This window comes from Elgaria multicarinata, chromosome 15 (assembly GCF_023053635.1).
Source record: "Elgaria multicarinata webbii isolate HBS135686 ecotype San Diego chromosome 15, rElgMul1.1.pri, whole genome shotgun sequence".
NCBI lineage: Eukaryota > Metazoa > Chordata > Lepidosauria > Squamata > Anguidae > Elgaria > Elgaria multicarinata.
Window position 1 is genome coordinate 15,582,688 of NC_086185.1, and position 24,343 is coordinate 15,607,030.

The 24,343-nt window shown below is 45.9% G+C and overlaps 1 protein-coding gene across 1 annotated transcript in view; it reads right to left on the reverse strand.

Moving 5' to 3' along the window:
• Window positions 1-19,859, reverse strand: part of SRPX2 (sushi repeat containing protein X-linked 2) — a 31,091-nt gene extending 11,232 nt beyond the window's left edge. The window contains exons 1-2 of the mRNA XM_063142021.1: window positions 19,780-19,859; window positions 15,148-15,283 (exon numbers count right to left, since the gene is read on the reverse strand). Coding sequence (XP_062998091.1) covers window positions 15,148-15,217 — 70 coding nt within the window. The 5' untranslated portion in view covers window positions 15,218-15,283; window positions 19,780-19,859. The remainder of the gene's footprint in view (window positions 1-15,147; window positions 15,284-19,779) is intronic.
• Between the last annotated feature and the right edge of the window lie 4,484 nt (window positions 19,860-24,343).

Genomic DNA, 24,343 nt, shown 5'->3' on the forward strand with positions numbered 1-24,343 from the left:
GGTAGAGTAAAACTAACAGTATAAAAGTCAGATCAAAATCAAGTTTTAAAAGCTTTAGGAAAAAGAAAAGTTTTTAGCGGAGCTTTAAAAGCTGCGATTGAACTTGTAGTTCGCAAATGTTCTGGAAGAGCGTTCCAGGCGTAACGGGCAGCGGAAGAAAATGGACGAAGCCGAGCAAGGGAAGTAGAGACCCTTGGGCAGGTGAGAAACATGGCATCAGAGCAGTGAAGAGCACGAGTGGGGCAATAGTTGCAGAACTGAGATCCGATGAGCGTTTCCCTTCCAGCTTTTCTGCTGCATAACCTCTAGGTGGCACTGTGGTATTAGTAAAAATATACCATAATAAATCATGCTTCTTTCTGCTTTCACAATTAAATGTGCTTTTCCCCCTGCTCTAAAAAAGTTCGCCAAAGAAGCAAAACTGGAGAGTCAAGACATTGTCTAAAGAACCCGTAAACAACCATGAGTGGGGAATGATGAGTGTACGATAAATGCCTCATGTAGAAAGCCCCCTCCCAACTCTTTTTCAAGCTGGATGTTAAGCAAAACAAAGAAAAGGGGGTGGGAATATGCTGGGAGGAGTGATGAAAAAGCCCCAATCTTTTCTAAAAGTCTTAAGATGGAACGGACGAGAAGCTTTGCAGTAGGGCTGTGCACGGACCCCCCGAACCGCTTCGTGGCCCGATCCGGAACTTTCAGATCAGGCCCGAACCTCTTCGGGTCGATCCAACCCTCCCCCGCTCTGTTCTGCGGAGTGAGATCCGGAGGAGTGGATCGAGATTCCCCCCCTTCCTTCCTTACTTGCCTCTGCCGCAGACGGCGGAGGCAGGTAAGTGGGGAAGGGGGGCAAAATGGGGGCCAAATAAGCCCCCCTCCCCCTGCTCCTGCCACCATCACCACATGGACTGCAGCAGCGGCAGAGCCAGGTAAGCCCCCCTCCTCCCCACTTACCTGCCTCCATCGTGGTCTGGCACAGACTTCAACCGTGACAGACACAGGTAAGCCCCTTCCCCCCTGCCCCCTTACTTGGCTCCGCCACTGGTGCCGGCGGCCCCACTTACCTGCGTTCGGAGCTCCAAATGGAGGCGAACCACTTCGCCTCGATCCGCAGCTCCCCCAACCCGATTCAGATCCGCCTTTGGTAGAGGCAGATCTGGTCGCTCCGCTCCGGATTTGTGATCCGAATCGGAGCGGAGCACAGCCCTACTTTGCAGCCTTAACTTAGACCAAGATCGCAAGTTGCAACCAAATATGTTGGGGGTGAAGAAGTGATAGATGCTCTCCCTATAAAAAGCGGTCAGTTATTTGGGTTTGTCCCCAGCATACACTCCAGTTTAACTCCTTGAGAATTCTTCACATGCAACTCTGTCTCTTGAGTCTCTAGAAGTAAAACGCTGGAGTATGGGTGGAGGAGGGTGTGGCGTTACACCCCACAAGTCAGTTCCCAAATGTATGTCTGCAGTATGTAAGTCTGTGGTGAGTTTAGAATGTTGGCCTGAGTGGGCGGAGTTAGAATGTCTTGGCAGGGGGAGGAGTGATATATAAGGGAAGGACTGAGGGGATTGGGGGGACTTTTTAGGTACTCTTAGAGTCTTTAGTGCTCTCTGTGTTTAGAGTACTTAAGTTCTGGAAAATTTGAGGTTCAGGGTAGAGAGTGGTGACTTTGGAGTGTGGTGTGCACATAGTCGATGTATACTAAACAATACTGATAATAAAGAAAGCTCAAGAGTGATTGTGTGAGAGAAAGGAAAGCGCATATGTGAATGAGTGGAAGGATTGGATGAAAGGTTTCAAAAATGTTTTTAAATGTTTTATGTGAAACAAAACTTGTGAACTTTTAAAAATAAATTTTAATTATTTTGTTTTTAACTACCACAAAAATCCCACGTGTCTGTTTGGCATGTATCATCTGAAGTTTACTCATTTAACACCCACTCTGTCAATAATTCACCTCAGCACATATAACTCACAGTGTTTTATTTTATATCTTGAAATCCTTCTCCATTTAAACCCCTTCCTCCGCATAGTTTGGAGGAAGGTGGTTTTTATCCCTTGCCTCAGGCGTATCAAGCGGTGGTGCTTGGCTTGAGCAGGGAGTAGCCTCGGCCGGGTCTGGTGTTCAGAGCCTGTGTCGTGGCAGAGGGCTCTCTCCCTCTATTTCCAATGTTTGGACTGGAGTGCCGTTACTTATGTAGCCCCAATGTCGCCCCTGGTGCACAAGAGGAGACCTATCAGCAGGTTTGAGGGAACCCTTTTAGATTGTAAGCCTGTGGGCAGGGACTGTCAAGAAATACCTTTGTAAGCCGCCATGAGACCCTTTTTTGGCTGAATGGCGGCATAAAAATCCTTAAATAAATAAATAAATAAAGAAACCCTGAAGATTGCAGAAGTACAAAACAGATTTAGAAGAAAAGCCACTTAAGGGACAACACTCTCCCTCCCCAAAGCAGCCCGATGAGAACTGTGCATGTTCAGTGGCCATCGAATGCTAACTGGGGGAAGAAGGTGGGTGGGGAAACATCACAGAAACCCATTGAGGAGGGGGAATGGAACTGTGGAGGCTCCAAAGTCAGTGGACCTGTGAATCCGCTCCGGGTTTCAGTCAGAACTCTAAAGGAGCTGAACTTATTTTGGGGCTAGGGTTCAGCACCTTGGAAAGCTCTTTCAAAGGTCTGGCTGGTTCTGATTGAATGGGTTAGCAGTCCTAGTGAAATCGGAGCCACCACAGCCTCCACTGGAATGGCACGAATTCGCCGGAGCATTCTGCATAGTAAGATTTAGACGCAGGTTGCATTTGTCTTGACTCCGTTGCAGAGGTGGGCAGATGGTAGACTTCCAGAACTGTGGGGCTTCAAACTGCCAGAACGGCCAATGGGTCAGGCATGCCGGGTGTTGGAAGCCCAAACCATCTGGTGATCTACTTTCTGCCCACCCCTGCTCTGTTGTACATGCATGCCTAAAAGGCATAATGTAAAAGTCTGGCCTGCTGCTGTTTCACAGGCTATACATGGCGAGGTTGATTTGAAGCATGGTACCACGATGTTAATCATCACTCACTAACAGGGATGGAAAGCTAGCCTTTCATCAGCGGGAGAGAGGGATTTGGAGGAATGTTTTCTTTCTCCATCTACTTGCAAGGTAGGATCTGAGACCAGTGTTTGCCCTTGGGCGGGTGTGGCAAAAAACAAGGTAGTTGCAATTTTGACTTTGGAGAGAGGCGGAGAGGTTTTTATTTATTATTGCATTTATACCCATATTGCATTTTTCCTCCAAGGAACCCAATGTGATGTACATAATCCTCCTCCTCCCCATTTTATCCTCACAACAACAACCCTGTGAGGTGGGCTGAGAGTCTGTGCCTGGCCCAAAGTCACCCAGTGGGTTTCCATGGCCGAGTGGGGACTAGAACCCAGATCTCCCGACTCCCAGTCCGACACTTTAGCCACCATACCACACTGGAGAGTTAAGAGTTTTGAGCTGGAATAGCTAAAAATGGGGCTGAGAATGGATGCACTCCAGGATTTTTCAGTTGTGCTGCCTGCTGTAGAAGGAACCTACTTGCTTCCACTATGCTGTGCTTGAATATTCATCAACAAACGATTAGAACAAAGACATTATAAGTTGCCAGGTTTTTAGGGGGCGGGGGCAAAGTGCTCTCCGAAGGCCCCTCTTCTGAGGACATGCATCTCCTTTCCTTGATACTGTTGCCAGGGTGCACTTGCTTGCCTCTCCCTCCTGGCCCAGTCCATACCACCTCTGTTGTACCAGATCCTACAAACACACACATGTAAACTAGTCCTGTAAAGTTGATCTAAAGTTTTCTACCACTCAGGGAAGCAGAGGGGCTCAAAGCTATAGTTTTATGTTAGGGTCACCATGCAGCACGTGTGTAAATTGGCTCCCTAATCTCAAAAGAAAGCTATGATTATTGGAGCACATATCCTCAGCTGTTGCACAAATATTTCCCCAGCAGCTGCAGCACACACCACCAGACTAAACAGTTTCGCATGCCAGCCCTATTAAGCACAGGAAGTGCCATGGGAGCAAAGTGGCCAGAGCACAACTTGAGTTTATTCAGGAACCAAGGATTGCAGGCAGACTACTGGTTACTCCAGGGAAAGACTTCCCAACATATATTTCATAAGATGGAATCAAATCTGTCTCCATTTAGGGGAGCTGCTTCTTTTGGATAGGAAAATCCAGCTATGTTTGTTTGCTGGTTGGCCACTGTGTGAACAGAGTGCTGGACTAGATGGACGATCAGGGGTCTGGAAACAAAGCCCTATGAAGAGAGACTGAAAGAACTGGGCATGTTTAGCCTGGAGAAGAGAAGATTGAGGGGAGACATGAGAGCACTCTTCAAATACTTGAAAGGTTGTCACACAGAGGAGGCCCAGGATCTCTTCTTGATCCTCCCAGAGTGCAGGACACGGAATAACGGGCTCAAGTTACAGGAAGCCAGATTCCAGCTGGATATCCGGAAAAACTTCCTGACTGTTAGAGCAGTACGACAATGGAATCAGTTGCCTGGTGAGGTTGTGGGCTCTCCCACACTAGAGGCCTTCAAGAGGCAGCTGGGCAACCATCTGTCAGGGATGCATTAGGGTGGATTCCTGCATTGAGCAGGGGGTTGGACTTGATGGCCTTGTAGGTCCCTTCCAACTCTGCTATTCTATGATTCTATGATTCTATGACCCTTGGTCTGATCCAGCGGGGCTCTTCTGATGTTCTTATGCTACTCTAAGCCAACTGCTCAGCACAACCTGAGTGATGCGCCCCACATGGGTGGCAATGTCATAAACTTTACTGCCAGGAGCGGAGTTGGGGAAGAAACTGGCAGGCCTTATCGGCAATTCTGGCAGGCCATATTTGGACCACGGGCAGGAGGACGTTCCACATACCCGTCGCAAAGGATCCTGCAGCACAGCTTTCAGGACTATGAACTGCTTCACGGGAGACCCTAAAAATACTTCCATTCCAGAAAAAGAAAATTACAGAAAGTAACAACAACATACTATCACCATCATCAATAATAATATGCTATCATCTGAGCCACCTCTTCTGTCGCTTGTGCAATTGCACACACAAAAGGATTTTAGCCCTAACGGAATACAAGCTGATGATAAAAAAAGAGAAGAAGTTAAGGGCAAAGATATGTACAAAATTTAATACAAAGCAATTGTGAACCACCCAGGGAGCTTCGGCAATTGGGCGGTATAAAAATGCAATAAATAATAAATAAATAATATTAATTAAAAATAACATTTTTACATAGGAGCACTTTTATTTATTTATTTATTATTTATTTTATTTATTTATTACATTTCTATACCGCCCAATAGCCGGAGCTCTCTGGGCAGTTCACAAAAATTAAAAACATTCAAAGTATAAAACAACAGTATAAAACCATCATATAAAATACAATATGAAAGCTCAACCAGATAAAAACAGCAGCAATGCAAAATTACGAATTTAAAACACCAAGTTAAAATTTATTTATAGACTGTTAAAATGCTGGGAGAATAAAAAGGTCTTCTCCTGGCGTCTAAAAGCATATAATGTAGGTGCCAAGCGAACCTCCTTAGGGAGCTCATTCCACAGCCAGGGTGCCACAGCAAAGAAGGCCCTCCTCCTGGTAGCCACCTAACTTTTGGTTCCGAAATTTGCATCCAATGAATTATTAAACTCGTGCTTTCATTCAGTTGGCCAAACATGTTTCGACCAGAAAGTCTTCTTCAGTGGCCAAAGACTTCTTCCATGTAAAGACATGGAAATACAGACAGTATTCATTAGTGTCTTAGAAGGAGAAAGGGAAGGGGGGGTTGTATATAAAATAAATAATCCTTACACCTACCTAGGCTTGTCTGTACAGAAGAATTTTATCAAATGGGGCTGACTGCTTTATGTCCTTCTCAAGTAAAATCATCGGTATACACACCCCATTTGATAAAATTCTTATGTGCATACAAGACTAGGTAGGTGTAAGGTTTATGTTTTATATACAAAAATGTTCTTCCCTTTCTCCTTCTAAGGCAGATGTTATGCAAATCTCTGTCCTCTTTCTCTCCAGTTGTCTGCTTCCACACTTTGAATAGCTCCTTGGGGGATTCCACACGTAGTACTGAGGGTGCTTCCATGCGCCCCCAGTGCGGCCCCAAAGTGATCGTGTAACTTGCCTGGAGAAGAAACGAGGAAGAGTTTCTTCCTGCCGCTGCCGCTGCCACCCACCTACCTCCGACCCGGCCGGGTCGGAGAGCTCGGCGGAAGAAGGCGGGGTGGAGAGCGACCCCGCCTTCTTCCGCCAAGCTCTCCGTCCCGGCCGGCGAGGAAGTAGGTGGGTGGCGGCGGCAAGGACGCCTCTTCCTCGTCTCTTCTCCAGGCAAGTTACACGATCGCTTTGGGGCCGCACTGGGGGCGCATGGAAGCACCCTCAGTACTACGTGTAGAATCCCCCCTTTAGGGTTCTGACTGAAACCCGGAGCGGATTCACTGACATTGGAACTGCCGTCCTCAACTGCTCAATGCTCGGTAGAAGGCACTTCGTACTGTATGTGCACTATGATGTCATGTTTGGCACTTCTAGGACGTCTTCCTAGAGCGATCCTTTGGGTATCAGACATGTGGAAAACTCGCCTCGGAACGAGGCGTCTGCGTCAGTTTTCCAGAGCCGTCGCTAAAGAGGATCTGGGATCCCACTTGAAGGGGAGGAGAAACCCTGGAAAAAGGAGGATGCCCTTGCCGCCCCTTTCCTGCACTGGATCCCTTTGAAGCGGGCCTCCGAAATATGCCAGAAGGTGAGATTGCAATGCCCTCCCTCCCTCCCTCCCTCCCTCCCTCTTTTCTTTTGGTCTTAGATTCTTTAGACAAAACAATCCTGATGTCTTTGCCGTTTCCGCAAAGCTGTGCAGAACGGAGCCGGGGACGTGCGTGGAGACAAAAATATCTTCTGCGGTGAATGGCGCAGAAGGGATTTGCATCCCGAATGAATGAAAAACGAGAGCTGGCAGGGCAGCATTCCAGTTCCATGAGGTCATCTTTCTACTGGGTTCCCTCTCATTCCAGAGGGCACTGTTCATCTTTCTCAGCCGCCCAGGCACATCTCTGAATCAATGCAGGTCAACTCGTGAACTGATCCGTCTCTCTGTCTCCCTAATTTCAGTTACTCATCCCTGAAATGAGGCATAATCCCTGCCCGTCCTCCCCGCTTTTGCCCCCAAACCACATCCCTGCTAAGCAAAATGCCAGATGTTTTGGCGTCATTTTGCTCCTAAGAGGTGAGGTGCCAAAACCCAAGGCGGGCTAGATGCTATAATGTCTGGCCTAGAAGTGCTGCTTCCACTCTGGCGCCCCACCCCCAAAAGAGCGGTGTGCTGCCTGGTGATAGAAAAGCAAGCCGCACATGCTCAGAGGCTACCCTGCAGTGGAGTGAGGTGACCGCCTCAGGGAGCTGATTTAGGGTGTCATAAAAGGACAGCAAACAGTTACTTAATTGTATCTTTACTAGCAGGGAAAGGTGCTCACGGGATTTTCGGCCTTAGGTGCCAAAATAATGTGGGTACGTTTGGGTATTCTGCCCCTTGACTGGGGTGTGCATGTGTGCACCATTTTCTGTTTCTCCTCAGGTAGCAGAATGCCTTTGGCCTGCCTGCCTGCTTTGGTTTGTGTGTTTCAGGAGAGAGCTTAGCATTCGGGGCTGGAGTCAGGGGGTCAGCCTTGTCAGGCATCTGCCAAGACCCCCACCATCACAGGGACCCACTGCTAATCCATAGTGTGTCCTATCCTTCTATTTCTCCTCCTTGATGTTGCTGCCTGTTCACCTGACCTCTCCAGGTGAGCCAGAAGCGCTGTGAAGCGATAGGCGAGGAGAAAGTGCAATAGCCTCCCTCTTACCTTGCCCCGGTGAGGACTGGAACCCAGAGCCACGACTGGGCTACCAGGGATCCAGTTCTCTGGTTGAATTCACTGCTGACGCTTGCCCTGGGCAGAATGTCACTCCGTGTCCCACTCGAAACCATGTCCTGGCTCTTTGATAAGCAATACAAGGATGTAAATAATGGAGCGGGCAATAAATGCTCAGACGCAGGCAAGCAGTCAGACACATGGGGCAGGCGAAGGCAGCAGCGGTCAAAAGAGCAGGCAGAAGTCAAAACACAGCGAGGCAGTCAGATACATTACACGGTCTAGAAGCAGAGCCAAGAAGGAGTCCAAGGGTCAGTATCATGGAGCAGCAATCACAGGGCAAGGTCTGGGAGGTAAGGTACAAGGCACTGGAGCTGTCGGAATGGTGTTGTTTCCAACGCTGGCTAGGCTTTTAACAGCAGAGCCTGCTGAGCCCCACCCAGGGCTCAGCTGCAAGACATTAGAGCTCTCTGGTCAGAACCCTACTGATATGAAGCCCCTTTCCTACCAAGTAGACCTCTGCTACAACTGGCACGTCATCAACATTCCTTGAGTTGGGCCTGCCTTTTCTGGCACTGTCGCTCCATGGGACTTGTGGGGTGGGGGCATTCTTAGCCTCCTCCTTTGAGGCAGAGTACCCCTCTTCCTGAGTGGCTGGGACCTCAGCAGCCTCCTCCAAAGACTCAGGTCCCAGTCGCAGTGCAGGCCCTGGGCACTGTCCTCTGTTGGGGCCTCTAAATCTTCCTCCTCCTCCTCCTCGGATTCTGATGATGAATTCTGGAGAATTCTGGAGAACTCAATGGCCGGCTCGCTACTTTGTGGCAGTTTGATTGATCGTAAAGAGACATTGCCTTGCTGTTGATTTTGGATTCTTACCATAGGACTTTTTCTATGCTGGACGTCTCTCTGGCTTTTCATTGTCATGCTAAGTGAAGCAGCCAGGCCAAAGACAGAAAGAGTCCTAGTCTAGACGCTACAGGCACTGCAGAGATCATCATCACCCCATGGGGAGTTTGGATACACAGCACAACAACCATTTCTTGCAGCGTACCACTTTCTCACTCACTTAAATATTATCGTCTGCCTCCAGCGCCAGGTTCTCATGCCACCGGCCTCAAGGGAAAGTTTAATGCCTGTCTTGCCATCTCCTAAAGGGAAAAAGGCTGAATCAGCCTCCTTGGGTCACATTGGTTGCAGCTCCAGGGCCCATGAATATGATTGTTACACACCACCCACTCTCAAAGACGGAATGCAGATATGGAAACCATCTCATTCACGCACAGTTCATCGTTGGAAGGCCTGAGATAGGGCAGCCAGGTTGTCCTCTTTTACCAGAGGCAATCACCTATTTGAAGGTGTCCCCTATTTGAAGAGTTGGTCCATTAAATTCCAGTTTATATAATTAGCGTATGAAATATACAAATCACTGATCTCGTTTGTCATCTTTTTTGGTGATTCATAAGTAGGGATGTTGGAGATATCCTTTCCTGGGGTGGGTTATTCTAGGCTTGCCCCATCCTCCTCTGACTGATCTGGTTCCTGCTGTGGCCCCTGGAATATAACACTTTGAAATAACACTTTGATATAACACTTTGAAAATGGTTTGAAAACTGTATATGGCGTGTGTCCTGGGCCTAAACAGTTGTCATTACTGTTATACTCCATTATAAAGCAGTAGTGTAGATCCTGCCTCCTTCTGCAGTGGGTTGAGACAGTTTGCAGATTTTCCAGGCATTTCCCCCCACATAGGTTGCGCAATTTGCACAAATTGCTTAGAAATTTGCGCAACTTGCCTAGAAATTTGCGCAAGTTGCTCAGAGCTTTGCGCAACTTACTCAGAAATGTACACAAATTGCAGAACCTGCAAAAGAAACGTGCAAAAGTTCCCAGAGTTCAGGGAAAAGCCTGCAGCTCAGCTTGCAAATGCAAATTGAGTAAAAACAATAACAACAACAACAACAAGATTTCTCAGCGATGGACATCCCTATTCATTAGTGGCCATTCTAGTCTAAACCAAGCCCAGGATCTTTTAAAGCTCAACTAAAAACTTTTCTTTTTCCTAAAGCTTTTAAAACTTGATGTTGTGCAGACTTCTACTGTTACTTTCTACTGTTAGTTTTACCCTACCCTGTGCCTGCTTACCCTACCCTGTACCTGTTGGCATTCTCTTCCCCTCCTTATTGTATTACTATGATTTTATTAGATTGTAAGCCTATGCGGCAGGGTCTTGCTATTTACTGTTTTACTCTGTACAGCACCATGTACATTGATGGTGCTATATAAATAAATAAATTAATAATAATAATAATAATAATAATAATAATAATAATAATAATAATAATAATTTATTAGGGCTCCAAGTGGACAGAGCAGCCCTAATAAACTGGAGATATGCCACTATGCCAGAGGAATGTCCACCGTATCAAAAGCATCCTCAGCTTGGGAGGGTAAAGACACACAGACAGAAAATACAAACATGGCAGGGAAATAGGAGACCTGGACCCAGCATCCGTGGAAATGGTGCCAGGGTCCACCAAGCAGAGACTGCGGCAGAGAATCACAGTCTCCCTGTGTGGGGCTTATATGCTGGGGATGGTGTGCTGTGATTGAATGCCAGGTTCTACCATATCCTCTACTCTTGTCATGATGGTGTGAGTGGGATACTCACCATCACAGGGACAGCTATTTTTAAATCCCCCCCCCCATGTCTCTTGCACCAGATCTGAGAGGACTTAGGATCACCTTCCCCCATACAATCCGTCCCGCACACACAGGTCCTCTGGGGAGAATTTTCTCCAGCCAGCCAAAACTAGGCCGACAACTGTCACCCAGAGGACCTTCTCTTCTGTCGCCCGCAGTCTGTGGAATGGCCTGCTGGAGGAAGTTTGTCAGCTTAACACTCTCTCTGAGTTTAAGACAGCCGTAAAGACTAATCTCTTTCAGCAGGCCTTCTGAGATGAATTTTAAACCTAAGAATTTTAAGGTGTTCTAATTATTATTATTATTATTTATTTATATAGCACCATCAATGTACATGGTGCTGTACATAGTAAAATAGTAAATAGCGAGACCCTGCCGCATAGGCTTACATTCTAAAAAAACCATGATAAAACAATAAGGAGGGGAAGAGAAAGCAAACAGGCACAGGGTAGGGTAAACAGGCACTGGGTAGGGTAAAACTAAAGTCAGAACAAAATCAAGTTATTGATTTTGTTATTGATAACAAAATCAATTGTTATTTTAATATTGTATTGGTTTTATATGCTCTTTTAATCAGTTTTATGCATTTGATTTATATTGTATTATTGTATTTAATGTCGTTCTGCCTCAATCCAGAGGGAGAGGTGGGTAAGAAATAAATAAATTTATTATTATTTTATTATTATTATACATGCCCCTTCCACAAATCTGTATGATGCATAAAACAGTGTTTTTTTTCAAAAGAATGTAACTCAAACTGTGGGTGATGTTCCTCTTCTCTACTTTCTCTATTCCAACTTGTTTATTTTAAAATTATTATAGCTCCTGACGAAGGACGTCTAGTCCAAAACGTTGAGCACTTCTGGATAAAAAATAATTTTTAAATAATAATAATAATAATAATAATAATAATAATAATATACAATTTCCTGAGCTTGTCTCTTTTGCATCACCACCATCCACAAATCTGTCACATTTCACCCATTACACCAGCGGAGTATCTCTGGGCAGTGTGGTATGCCGCTGATGTATTTTTCTGTGGTATGAAATTAAGGAAACAGGTTAAAAAAAATGCTATTTTATAAACTAAAATGTTAAAAGTAACGTACACAGAGCATTTCACATGTACAACAGTACAACAAAACTATCAAACTGCTAGACAAAAAATGCTCAGTAGACTAAAGCAATTGTCCAAATTGTTTTAGTCACCTGAGGATTTTTTGTCTAGAGCAGTTTGATTGTTTTGTTGTATTGTTGTACATGTGAAATGCTCTGTGTACGTTACTTTTAACATTATAATTTAGTTTATAAAATTGCATTTTTTAAACCTGTTTCCTTAACTTCCTTGCTTTCATTTGTATTGTCTAAGGTTAAGGCTATCACCTTTTTGTTGCATTTGTATTTTTCTGTGGTGCCAGGGCATTTGGTATTTCGCCAACTTAGTGGGGGCTTCTACTGAATCCTATAGCCCAGGGAGAGGGAAAAGTGCAGCTCTCCAGGTGTAGTTGGACTGCAGCTCCCATCATCCCCAGCAGAGCCAATGGTGAGTGATGAAGGGAGTTCCAGAGCTTTATCACACCAGCGTTATACTGTGCAATCACTGTGAATTGCGTGCAAAGGACTCAGAAGTTTTCCACCTTATAATCTGCTTTGATTGTGAAGTACATCCTGCCTTAATTGTGCAATAAAGCCAAAAGTTTCGCCATATTTAGCCCCTACTTTTTGAGCGTATCTTCCGAGCCGCCACTGGGGCACAGGAGCAGAATTTTAAAGAAATGCTTACATTTGCGTAAGCTTTAAAGATAAAGACACCAAAATTGCCACAGTAATAGATATTAGGGAGAGCTTTAAGCATACCAAATTTGAATTGAATTGGGTCATCTGTTGATTTTTTTAATGATTTTTTACATTTCCCCCCTTAAACTCACTTCCTGGTATGCAAAGGATCGCTGTTGCCCGGTAGCAAAAACAACAACCGTGATAGCTTAGCGCTACGGGGATAATCCTAGGGAAGCAGGTATGTGGGATGACGCTTCCAGTCCGACAACCTCTGGAGGGGCCTGCGTTCCCCGTCGCTCCTACAGCCGCTCAGGGACTGGATCTTCAACACAGTTGATTCATCCGTAAAATGAGTCAGTTCAAAACCTTTCGATCAGCCCCTAATTCATCAGAGAAGGACAACACAACCCCAGTGTTCGGAAGAGGATAGGAGGCACGTCATTCATTGAAACTCTTTTCTGTCCTGCCGCTATGAAAATCACAGCAGCCTGGCTGGGGATAAACGTGCCAATCTTATACAGGCAGGGCCTTTCTCCCCCCCCCTTCCCCGCCAAGCCTCACGCACATCTGGCCAAGCACATCTGTCGCAAAGTTTCCCGGAGGCTTGCAAAAGACTGCACAAAGAAGGACCGTGTCTCCTGGAAATATTTGCTTGCCTCGCGGCGTCCAGGCAAGGATGGGTTTTTTAATAGTCCAGGCGAGCCAAGGACTCGAAGAAACCCAGGCAGCTGCACTAAGGAAGGAAAGATGGTTTCCCTCCTCTCTCTGTTTTACTGTCTGGAACTGCTCCAGGCAAACCATCGCTTGCCAAATGTTCTCCTCACCAGCCAGAGACGGGAGTGGGGTGAGTGGGGGGGGAAGAGTGTGGAAAAATTTAGCTTCTGCTACTGCAGCTGTGAAAGTGGTAGCTGCGGCGGAGAGTTATAGTTACTCATCTCTGGAGATGGTGCTAACCTCAAAGTTTCTGGCCTGCCTCTGCTCCTTTACCCCCCAGCAAGACGGACGCCATTTTTAGCCCAAGGACGGCTCTTTAGTTAGTGCTGTTTTGTGGTGAAATCCTTCGAGGGTGTGGGGAAGCTGTGATGCTTCCCTGCTTGCTGCGGCTGACCTCCTCCGGTTTCTCTGACAAGGTTGGCCGCTTCAGAAGAGAAACCCGACTCTGGTGTTCTACGGGCAGACTGTGGTCTTGTTTGGGCGGCAGCTCATGGCCGAAGAAGGAGACAACAGCTAGTTACGAAGCATATATAAACATTGGAGCCAAATGCCGAATAAAAGCTTTAGTCCATGTAGCTCACTGTGGTCCTCACGGGCTGGCTGTAACTCTCCAAGCTTTCACAGGCCATGTACCCACTTTTACAGAGGACTATCCTTTGTTTGAATGGTGGACCTGCCCAATTCCGGTTTAAAGCTAAAGTTGACCATCAACAGCATCTAGCACGGAGTTCATTTGTTCACTGTTTTCCATGCTGTGGGTGGTGGGTGGAAAGATGTCTTGCTATGAATAGTCCATACAGTTATCTTTAAACCGGAAAGCTCTTTAAAAGGAAGGCACCCTCAAACACCTGTCTTCTGGCAGCCTTTCAAATTGAGGACTAGCCCTTGTAAAAAAGGACACCTGGGCACCTGTCGACAGGACTCGTCTTCTATTTTGATGTTGTTTTAAGGCTATTCTTCTTTCTCTTTCCCTATTTCAGCCCTTATTATTCAGTGGCCTGAAGATCTCACTGCTCTTGATACCTGTTAATAAAAGCAGGCCGCATGTCTAAGTAAGTATCCAGATGAAACTGACGACGGTTAATTTCGTCTGGATAGTTATTTAGGCAAACAGTCTGCTTATATCAACATGTCAATTTGAAACAAGTGTCAAAACTTTTTTAAAAAAAAATCAATGGTGTTGCAAACAGTTATTGTGATTGGATACGCTTTTAGTCTTGTTTTTCTTACGTCCTTCCTATCAGTGTTGCTATTAAGAACTTAAGAAGAGCCATGCTGGATCAGCCCCAAGGTACATGTAGTCCAGCGCACTGTTCACACTGTGGCCAACTAGCTGTCGACTAGGAGCCCATAAGCAGGACGAAGGTGCAATAGCACCCTCCCACCCATGTTCCCCAGCAACTGGTATATACAGGCTTACTGCCTCGGATACTGGAGGTAGCACATAGCTATCAGGACCAGTAACCAAGGATAGCCTTCTCCAGGAATGTATCCACTTCCCTTTTAAAGCCATTCAAATTGGTGGCCATCACTACATCTTGTGGTAGAGCATTCCATAGTTTCATTATGCACCAGTCTTGATCCAGCACTCTAACCGCTACACCACACTGACTTTGGGGTGGTTGCTTTATAATTATACAGCTCCTATAATTCTGCCTATTGTCTGTAGCTGTACTTCCTCCTCATTTGTTTTGTTCTAACTGCAAATTGAAACAAGAAGAATGGTCCCAATGGCACATTGGCCTGGTTCAGACAACACGCTAAACCATGCTGCTTGGTTCAGGGAATGCATTAAGGTTAATGCATTCCCTTAACCCTTTTGGGGTTAAGCAGCATGGTTTAGCGTGTTGTCTGAACCAGGCCATTATCTTTAAACTGGAATGGGGACGGGACAGCCTTTGAAATAAAAGACCCCCTCAAACAGAGGACGGTCTCCTGGCAATCTTTCAAATAGAGGACACACGGACACCTTACCAGCAGGGATCGTCTTATGTTATCATGTTGCTAAGGCTATTCTTGGTTTCCTCCCCTGTGTTGAGTCATGGATGAGCTTACCTTCGTACCACGTGGAGGACACAACGTTGGCCCCGAGAAGCAGGAGGATGAAGGATGCTTCTTGCGGCATCTTAGCGTGAGAAGGAAGATTCCAGTTGGCAGGGTAATAAGAGCCTGTTCCAGCCCACAATTCAAGCTGAGACCAAGGATAAGAGGCATGAAGTGAACAGTAAAGAGCAGTACGGACAACCCCATCCCCTGCCAACACTTGGATGTTGAAAAGAAGTAGGCAGTTTAATCTAGACTTCAGATCTATTTATATGTGAAAAGGGGAAATTCCATGTTAGGCATCAATAGGAAAGGAGCTGAAAATAAAACTGCCAACACTATACTGCCCTTATACGAATCTATGCTGCGATCATACTTAGAATACTCTGCACAGTTCTGGTCACCGCACCTGAAACAAGGAAGGGGGGATCTACATGACTGCTTTTAAAGCGCTTTAAAGCACTTTGAAAACGTTTTGAAAACTGTATATGCAGTGTGTCCTGGGCCTCAACAGTTGTCAAAACTGTTATAAAGTGCTTTAAAGCAGTAGTGTAGATCCCCCCAAGATATTGCAGAGCTGGAAAAAGTGCAGCATGCTAGCACAGACTTCCCCGACCTGGTGCCCTCCAGATGTTTGGACTTCAACCCCTATCAGCCCCAGCCAGCATGGTCAGAAATGCTGAGAGTTGCAGTCCTAAACTTCTGCAGGGTACTTGTCTGGGGAAAGCTCTGCTGGTCTTACGCAATTTACTCAGCCCTCTCCCCCTTCATAATGTCCCAGCACTGGTTATGCTCAATTTGTCACCAGACTACATCTGGTGACAAAATAGATGCTTACTGCAAGGCAGGGGTAGGCGGCAACATGTGCCCTCCAGATTTTTGGGACTACAAAACCCCCAGTGGAGTGGCTTGTGGAACCCTGCGTTCAAGTTTACTATGGATTTGGGTCAGTGAACTGGAAAACAGAGAAGAATGAAGGGGGAGGAATGGAAATGGGAAAGAGGAGGGAGGGAGGGAAGAAGAGAAAGAGAGAAAGAAAGAGGAAAGAAGGGCGGAAAGAAGGAAAAGAAAAAAGAGACAGATAGAGAAAAGAAAGAATGAAAAGTGTGTGTGAGAGAGAGGGAGAAGGAGGCCTTAGCTAGACATAAGGTTTATCCCGGGATCATCCCGGGGTCATCCTTGCCTGTTCCCAGGATATCCTGTGTGTCATTTACATGAACAGGGATGACCCCGGGACAATCCTGGGATAAACCTTAGGTCTAGCTAAGGCCAAAGAGAGAGAGAGAGAAAGAAAAAGAGAGAAAAGAAAGAATAAAAAGTGTGTGTGTGAGAGAGAGGGAGAGGAAGGAAAAAAAAAGAGAGAGACAGGAATGAAAAGTGTGTGTGTGAGAGAGAGAGGGGGAGAGAAAAAAGAAAAAAGAGAAGAATGAAAAGTGTGTGAGAGAGAAAAAGAAAGAGAGAGAGAAAAGAAAGAATGAAAAGTGTGTGTGTGTGTGTGTGTGTGAGTGAGAGAGAGAGAGAGAGAGAGAGAAGGGAGGGAGGAAGAATTAATGAAAAAAGCTGGATAGCATGAAATCTTAGCAAATAAACAATGGGTAAGAAATCAGACAAATACACAGAAGCAGGCTCACTACTGAACATAAATGGGCTGAGCAGTAAAGTAATCAAAACACACCAGAGAGTCCACTGGGAACAAAAATCAAAACCATCTAGAGAGTTCAGCTGCTTCCTTCTACTAGATTTCTGTTTTGCATTTAATGAGACAAAATAATAAACCCGCATGAACTAGCAGCTCCTGCAGCTTTTTGTTATTATTTACTAATGAATGTCCTTCCTGAATTAAAAAAAATAACCAGCCTGACCTTTCCATTATTTTCTCAGCCACCAGCCCACAGTTCTTTATTCTGGCTGGCAGCAGCTCTTGAGGACATAAGGGAGGGCAGCCTGTCTCAGCGTCGGAGATCCTTTGGACTCAAGATGCCAGGAATTGAATCTGGAACCTTCTGCCTGTAAGGCAGGCCCTCTACCACTCTGCTATGGCCTCTTCCTAAGTATCTGTTTAATTCCTGCCCATGTATATAGGAGAATATGCTATTAATTGCATTGCGATGTGCAAAGTTGCTGTATCAACTACTTTGCATCTCCAACACCCATGGGTGTGGAATCAGATTTGGAAAGGACCTCCCAGGTCATCTACCCCAACCCCCTGCAGGTTTAGGAAACCCACTTCTACAGCATTCCTGTTAGCCCTCCAGCCTCGGCTCAAATCTCCGCGAAGGGTAGCCCACCACCTTCTGATCCAAACTGTCCTACTGACAGAGAGCTCGTACATTCAGGAAGGTCTTCCTAACACTTAGACCAAATCCCTTTTCTTGTCATTTGAACCCTTTGGTTAGCTCCTACCCTCTAAAGCGATCGGGGGAGGGGTGTGGTTCTATGAGATATCTCTTAAAAAAATTGATGATGGTGATCATGTCTCCTCTTAACCATCTCTTCTCCAGGCTAAACGTATCCATCTCCTTCAGCCTTTCCCTGTAGAACTTGGTGTCTCTCCATCTTTGGCGTCCTCCACTAGAAAGGTCCCAGGGTGTCAATATCCTTCTGAAACTGACTAGTTAAGTGAGAGACAGTAACTTGCCCAAGGATAGTCCCATAAGTCTGTAAGAACATCAGAAGAGCCCTGCTGGATCAGACCAAGGGTCCATCTAGTTCAGCATTCTATTCACACAGGGGCCAACCAGCTGTCAACCAGGAACCCACAAGCAGGACGTAGGTGCAACAGCACCCTCCCACCCATGTTCCCCACCTATTGGTGTACCTAGGCATATTGCCTCTGATATTGGAGGTAGCATAGAACCACCAGGACTAGGAACCATTGATAGCTTTATCCTCCATCGTAGAAGATGTAGGTTTTGAACCTTGCTCTCTACCCAGCGAAGCAGAGTGGCTCTCCTTACTAAGAAAACAAAGTCCCACCACATATATGCCACCTTTTCCCATCCTATCTCAAGGCTGAACAATGATTCGGTTAGACAATTTGCAAGTTAAGTTACGAAAGGCTGGCTTGTGCACAGAATCACCCAGTGATCTAAGTGGGGATTTGGGCTCCTGGAACCAAGTCACTGTTTCCTTCTCTGCTTCCAGTGAAAGAAAGTACTATGCAATCTTGCTATAAGACTCACAGGAACACCTGTCTCCACCGCTAACCTCGTTCACTCTGTATATTATAATAGGGTGATCAACAATCTCCACCCCGGGCAGGGATGGAGCAGACTTAAATACAATAACTTCTGCCAAAAAGAAATGCAACATGTGCAGCTTTCCCTGTTGACCTTCTGCCTGTCCCACAGCTGTTAAACATATAGAGCCCCTGCCAGAAAGGAAGGGAAAGTAAAAATAACGGGAAGACAAAAGTAGTTAAAGCAACCTTCTCCAAGCTGGTTCTCTCCAGAGGACTTGGACTACCACCATCCCTGGCCACCACTTGTAAGGTGAGAATTTGTAGTCTGTCTGGAGGGCATCAGGTTGGGGAAGAGTGGTAGAGCACATGCGTTGCAATCCCTGGAGCACCTGTTAAAGGATCCCAGAAAGACCTCCATCACAACGGTGTCATCAGGGCAGGAATTTGGGGAAGAGGTACGGGACCCCTCTCCGCAGAATGAGCAGGAGGGCCTGCAAACATAGCAGGGCTGGCTTTTGAAGTAAGTGACATTATTATCTAAAAAAGGGGTCTCCTGTAGGACCATTAGGCAGTGCAGGCTAGTGGCTCCGACATTAGTGGGGTGGGGAATCCACTCTGTTTTTCAGTCAGAACGCTAAAGGAACTTTATCCAAGATCCTTTGCTGGCTCTCACTGAAACCCGGAGCAGACTTACTGCCCCACTGACATCGGAGTCACCAGCTGCCACTGCTATTAAGTCCAGGGTTTAAAAAATCATCTGATGGCACCACCGCTCCGTCTGAACCCCTTGAGAGCTGTTACCGACCAGCACGGAGTTAAAAAGTCTGCTTTCAGGCTGCACTTGAGTTTTATTTAAAACTCCCAAAGGCATTTTATGATTGATTTCTGCCATCTTTACAGAGCTCTGATGGTTTTTAATGCTGCTGTGTGTCCTTATTGTCTTCTTTTGAGTTTTAATGGATTTTATTGCTGTCGTTGTGTTTTACTTTTTTTTTTTATTGTAAGGTAAGCACTTTGTGAAACTGGTTTGGAAAAAGTGAGATACACATTTCTAAATTTATTCTTCCAATAAAGAAAGAAAGAAATCGTGGGACGGAGAGTCTGACGGAGTTTAAAGGCAGCTTCCTAAGGTGATATGTATTTATCCAGCACCCCCCCCCAACAACTAGCACATGCCTGATGGGTGAAATCTTATGTCCATCCATAAATAATACTTTACAATGCAATCCTATACATATCCACCAGAATTAAGTTCCATTGAACTCAATAGGTTCTTCAGCCCAGGTAAGTGTGTAGAGGACTGGAATCTTGTTATTTAAATTTTTAAAGGTGCTCCAAGAACTTTGGCCAAGGATAAGTTAATACATTCCAGAAATAAACTAAAAATAAATAAAAATGTCTGTCTCCCAGGTCTCTTTTGGCCATTGCAGACAAAGAATTGGTGAAAGCAGGTTCTTTCTTACCTGTCTGGCTGAAGACCTGCACAGAACTATCCACACTTGCTCTTCTGTCTCAGTCCATACAGGGAAACATCTCTGTAAGTTTCTGAAAACAAACGGCTTGTTCTTACAGGAATCCCAGACTCAGTTAACACTGCCCATCTGGCGGTTGCCAGATGTTTATTTAAAGCTGTACTGTCTCTCTAGAGAGGAGGAGAAAAGAGCATGGGATTGGGGGGGGGGAAGGGGGCCCTCAAGAAGAGAGAGGGAGAAATCTTACTAGACAACTCACGCTGTAAAGAACATGTAACAGCCCTAGCTGAGTTACGACAACATAACCAGTTCTACTGAGTCTTCCCAAATGTAAAATACTGAAGATTTCGTGAGTCATGAAATTCAGGGTCTAAAGGCAGAATGAGTAAACCAGATAGCATGATTTTTTTTTGCAGACTTTTAAGGAGGGTGGATAAACACAGGAAAGAAACTACACAATTTGGTTCCTTGCCAAATCTGTCTTCTCTCACCCGCCTCGTATTAGAACATGCCAGCTTTAAAAGATGCCACCCCAAGTGACCGCATGGGCTGCTTGTGGGATCGGCCTGGCCTGGGTGTATTGTAGGCGCTCTATAATTATAAAGCAACCCCCCCTCCTAAATCAGTGTGGTGTAGTGGTTAGAGTGTTGGATTGAGAGCAGTGAAACTTTTTCACACAGTGTATAATTAAATTGTGGAATTCAGTTCCACAAGATGTAACGACGGCCACCATTTTGGATGACATTAAAACAGGATTGGACAAATTTCTGGAGGACAAAGCTATCCATAGCCATAAGACCTGATGGCTGAATGCAACCTCCATTGTCAGAGGCAGTGTGCCTGTTTACACCAGTTGCTGGGGAACATGGGTGGGAGGATGCTGTTGTATTCAGGCCCTGTTTGTGGGTTTCCTATGGGCAGCTGGTTGGCTACTATATGAACAGAATGCTGGATTAGATGGGCCTTTGGTCTGATCCAGCATTTATTATTTATTTAGAATATTTATTTAGAATATTTATATACCGCTTCCCATTGAAAAATTTCGGAGCGGTGTCCAAGGTAAAATGAAAATAAAAACGGAATAAAAACAGTTAAATCAAAATTTAAAAGAAGCAATAACAGTAATCCAAGGCTGCATGTTAAAGAAAGGCTTCTTGGAATAAAGATGTTTTCAGGAGGCGCTGAAAGGAGTACAAGGTTGGCGCCTGCCTGACCTCCAGAAGCAGGGAATTCCACAGGAGGGGGGCCACCACGCTGAAGGCTCTGCCCCTGGTGAACTCCAATCGGAGGATGGATCTATGTGGAACCACCAGCAGCAGGCTCTCGGATGACCTCAGTGACCAGGCAGGTTGGTAAGGGAGAAGGCGCTCTCTCAGGTATCCTATGGCTCTTTTTATGTTCTTATGACTCTGGTTCAAGTCCTGAGTCAGCCATGTACACCATGGAGAGACCATGTACACCACCCTGAGCTCGGTGGAGGAAGGATGTAATAGAATGTAAAAGTCTGTAATTTGTGTAGGCTGATTAATTCAAATGCAAGCAAACAATATTTGGTTTATGAATTAATTTATGAATTATTTATGAATTAATTTATGAATTAGTATGAATTATTTATGAATTAATAGACAGGGATAGTATTTTTTTAAAAAAATTCCTAGCTTTCCTCAAGACAACAGGCATAGCTCCCCCCCCCCCAATTTATCGTCATCCTGAGATGGGCAACTTTGGCCTTCCAGATATTTTGGCCCACAACTCCCATTAGCGCTAGATAAGTGTGGTAAGTGTGGAATGACAAGTGTGGTAAGTGTGGATAGCGCTTGGTAAGTGTGGAATGATGGGAGTTGTAGGCCAAAACATCTGGAGGGCCACAAGTTGCCCACTCTTGTGCCCTAAAAGCTACCCTGTGAGGTAAGTGTCCCCTCTACAGTGCCCACAGGAACAACGGCGCCCATGAAGACCTCCCTTAAGTACCCATGAAGCCTCTACACCAGTGGTTCCCAAACTTTTTCAGGTCACTGCCCCCTTGGTTCCACAAACTCATGCCCAGCGCCCCCTACCCTACACTATAAAAATCATTATTCAGAATAGCAGTTTTCAACGACCCACTAAGGAAGATAATAATAAATTTCAAAACAGTAACAATTAATTGAATACTTTATTCAAAATCCAATTGGTGTGCCCCGCCATGCTGGCTGCAAACAGAGGCATTCACTCTCTTTTCCCTCCCTCCCTCCCTCGGCAAGCCTGGGGCGGGTGCTTCCCATTTAGAGGGGATTCTAGGAGTTGAAGGACTTTTTTCTGTCTGATCATGCATAAAATTGTGCCTTTAACTTATCATGTCACACTAGCATGAATATAGGAATCAAATAGGATTTCCTTCTTCAGTGGAACACATTTACTTAGGAGTAAGCACCATTTTGTTATAGGAAAAGATAATGTATTTTAATTAAAATGTAAAAATAATTATCTGCCACCTGGTACAGAGTTTTCCTATGGAAAACCTGGCTGGGACTGAAGTAGAGGGGCACTAATTTTACTGTACTTACTGTCTTTAAATATGGTTAAATATCCCACAGTTACCTTGCTATTCTATTTCTACAATTCATTTTCTCCTGTCTTTTCTTCATCCTCTCTTCAATTTCAGGCTGAATCCTATGCACATTTACCTCAGAGTAAGTTCTATTGATCTCAGTGGGGCTTACTTCTGAGTAGACATACTTAGGATTGTGCTGCAGCTCTGTTTTTATGGTGACACAAGATACACACATACCATGTTTACCAAAAAAAGCTTGAAAAAAGGGGGTTGGACACCCTGAAATAAGCAAGGGCAGATAGGAATGGTTTCAGCAGGCATTCTGGGAAAAGTTGCTGCTGAATCTTCTTTAGCCAGGCAGGACCTGGGGAATTGCAATTCTCTCTCCCTCCCCCTTTTCTTTTCTCTCCCAATCCTGTTGTAGTCCAGGTTTTTTTGGGGGTGGGAGCACACACAGAGACACACAGCATCTCTCTCTCTCTCTCTCTCTCTCTCTCTCTCTCTCTCCAACCCCACTCCCCCCCAAGCCTCACAATAGCTACCGGGCTGATTAGGACAGGAGGGCAGCAGCTCAGAGGGGAGATGGCCCCAATCTGCAACTCCTGACAGGGGAAGGGAGCCTGGTGATACCTTGCAGCAGCACAAGCAGTCCTGCTTCCCACCCAGCCAGAGGGCTGCTGCTCTTTGCACCTGCTCTGCCACCCACCATCCTCCACGTGCTCCTTCCTCTCCGCTGCAGGGCTGCTGCTCTCTCCTTGTGCAGCAACTATCGTGAGAAGTCTGCCGGGGCAGCTTGTAGGAGGGAGCAACTCTGGCCAAGGGAGGGAGCGGGCGGCGGTGGCTCCAGCAGGAAAGAAGCCCTGGGCTCTCCTAGGCAGGAGAAGAGTGGGCAGAGCAGCTGAATTAGCTGCTGTTTCCTGCTCTGCTGCCTCCTGTGGGCGCTTCCTCCACCCCCTACTTCTGGTGGGGCCACTGTGGGCTTAAGATAGGAGGAGAGAGCGGCTGCGTGAGTGAGAAAGTCCTTCCTGAGCAGGAGCGGTGTGGGGAGAGCAGCTGAATTTGCCACTCTTTCCTGTTCGGTCCCTGGGTTTTAGGTTTTAGGACCTTCTGGAGAGACCACCTCGAGCGTCCTCCTGCCGCCCCTTTGCCTGTTAGCGCCCCCCTATGCAATCCCACTGCCCCCAAGGGGGTGGTACCGCCCACTTTGGGAACCACTGCTCTACACCATCCCTTACCTGACTGCCTCTCCTTCCTCTGACAATGGGAAGGCAGCGATTTCAACCTCGAGAAGTGCATTGAGGTGAGAGAAGTAGTGAGAAAAACGTCCTCTCTCCACTCCATGTAGTTCTTCAGGCTGAGATCAGCACCTGAGCAGAAAGCAGAAGGACGGTGAGGGAAAGCACCCTATTAAAAATGTTTTAAAGGCACAATCCTATGAATGTTTAGACAGGAAAACGTCCTGCAACTCCTTGGTCGGCTGGGGAATGCTGGGAGCTGTAGTTCCTGTGTACACGTGCATAGGATTGTGCTCTAAAAAGTCATAAAATGGTATGGGGTCAGGGGACAAAGGAAACGGGAATTTGTTTATTATTTATTTATTGCACTTATATACCGCTCTCACAGCCAGGGCTCTCTGGGCGGTTTACAGAAATTAAATTGCAGTGTATGGGTGCATTTTCTTCTTTTTCTCATTTGGAGATTAATAATAATAATAATAATAGTAATTTATTTCTTACCCGCCTCTCCGATTGGATCGAGGCGGGGAACAACAGCAAGCATAACATACTGATTAAAAACATAGTATACATTGTTACAAACATCCTAAAAGCATCCTAAAATTCTACTGGATAGGCCTGCCGGAAGAGATCAGTCTTGATAGCTTTCTTGAATGCTAATAGACTGTCAAGCTGACGGCAGGCTATTCCACAGTCTGGGAGCCGCAGAAGAGAAGGTCCTCTGGGTAACAGTTGTCAGCCAAGTCTTTGCTGACTGAAGTAGATTCTTCCCAGAGGACCTGAGTGT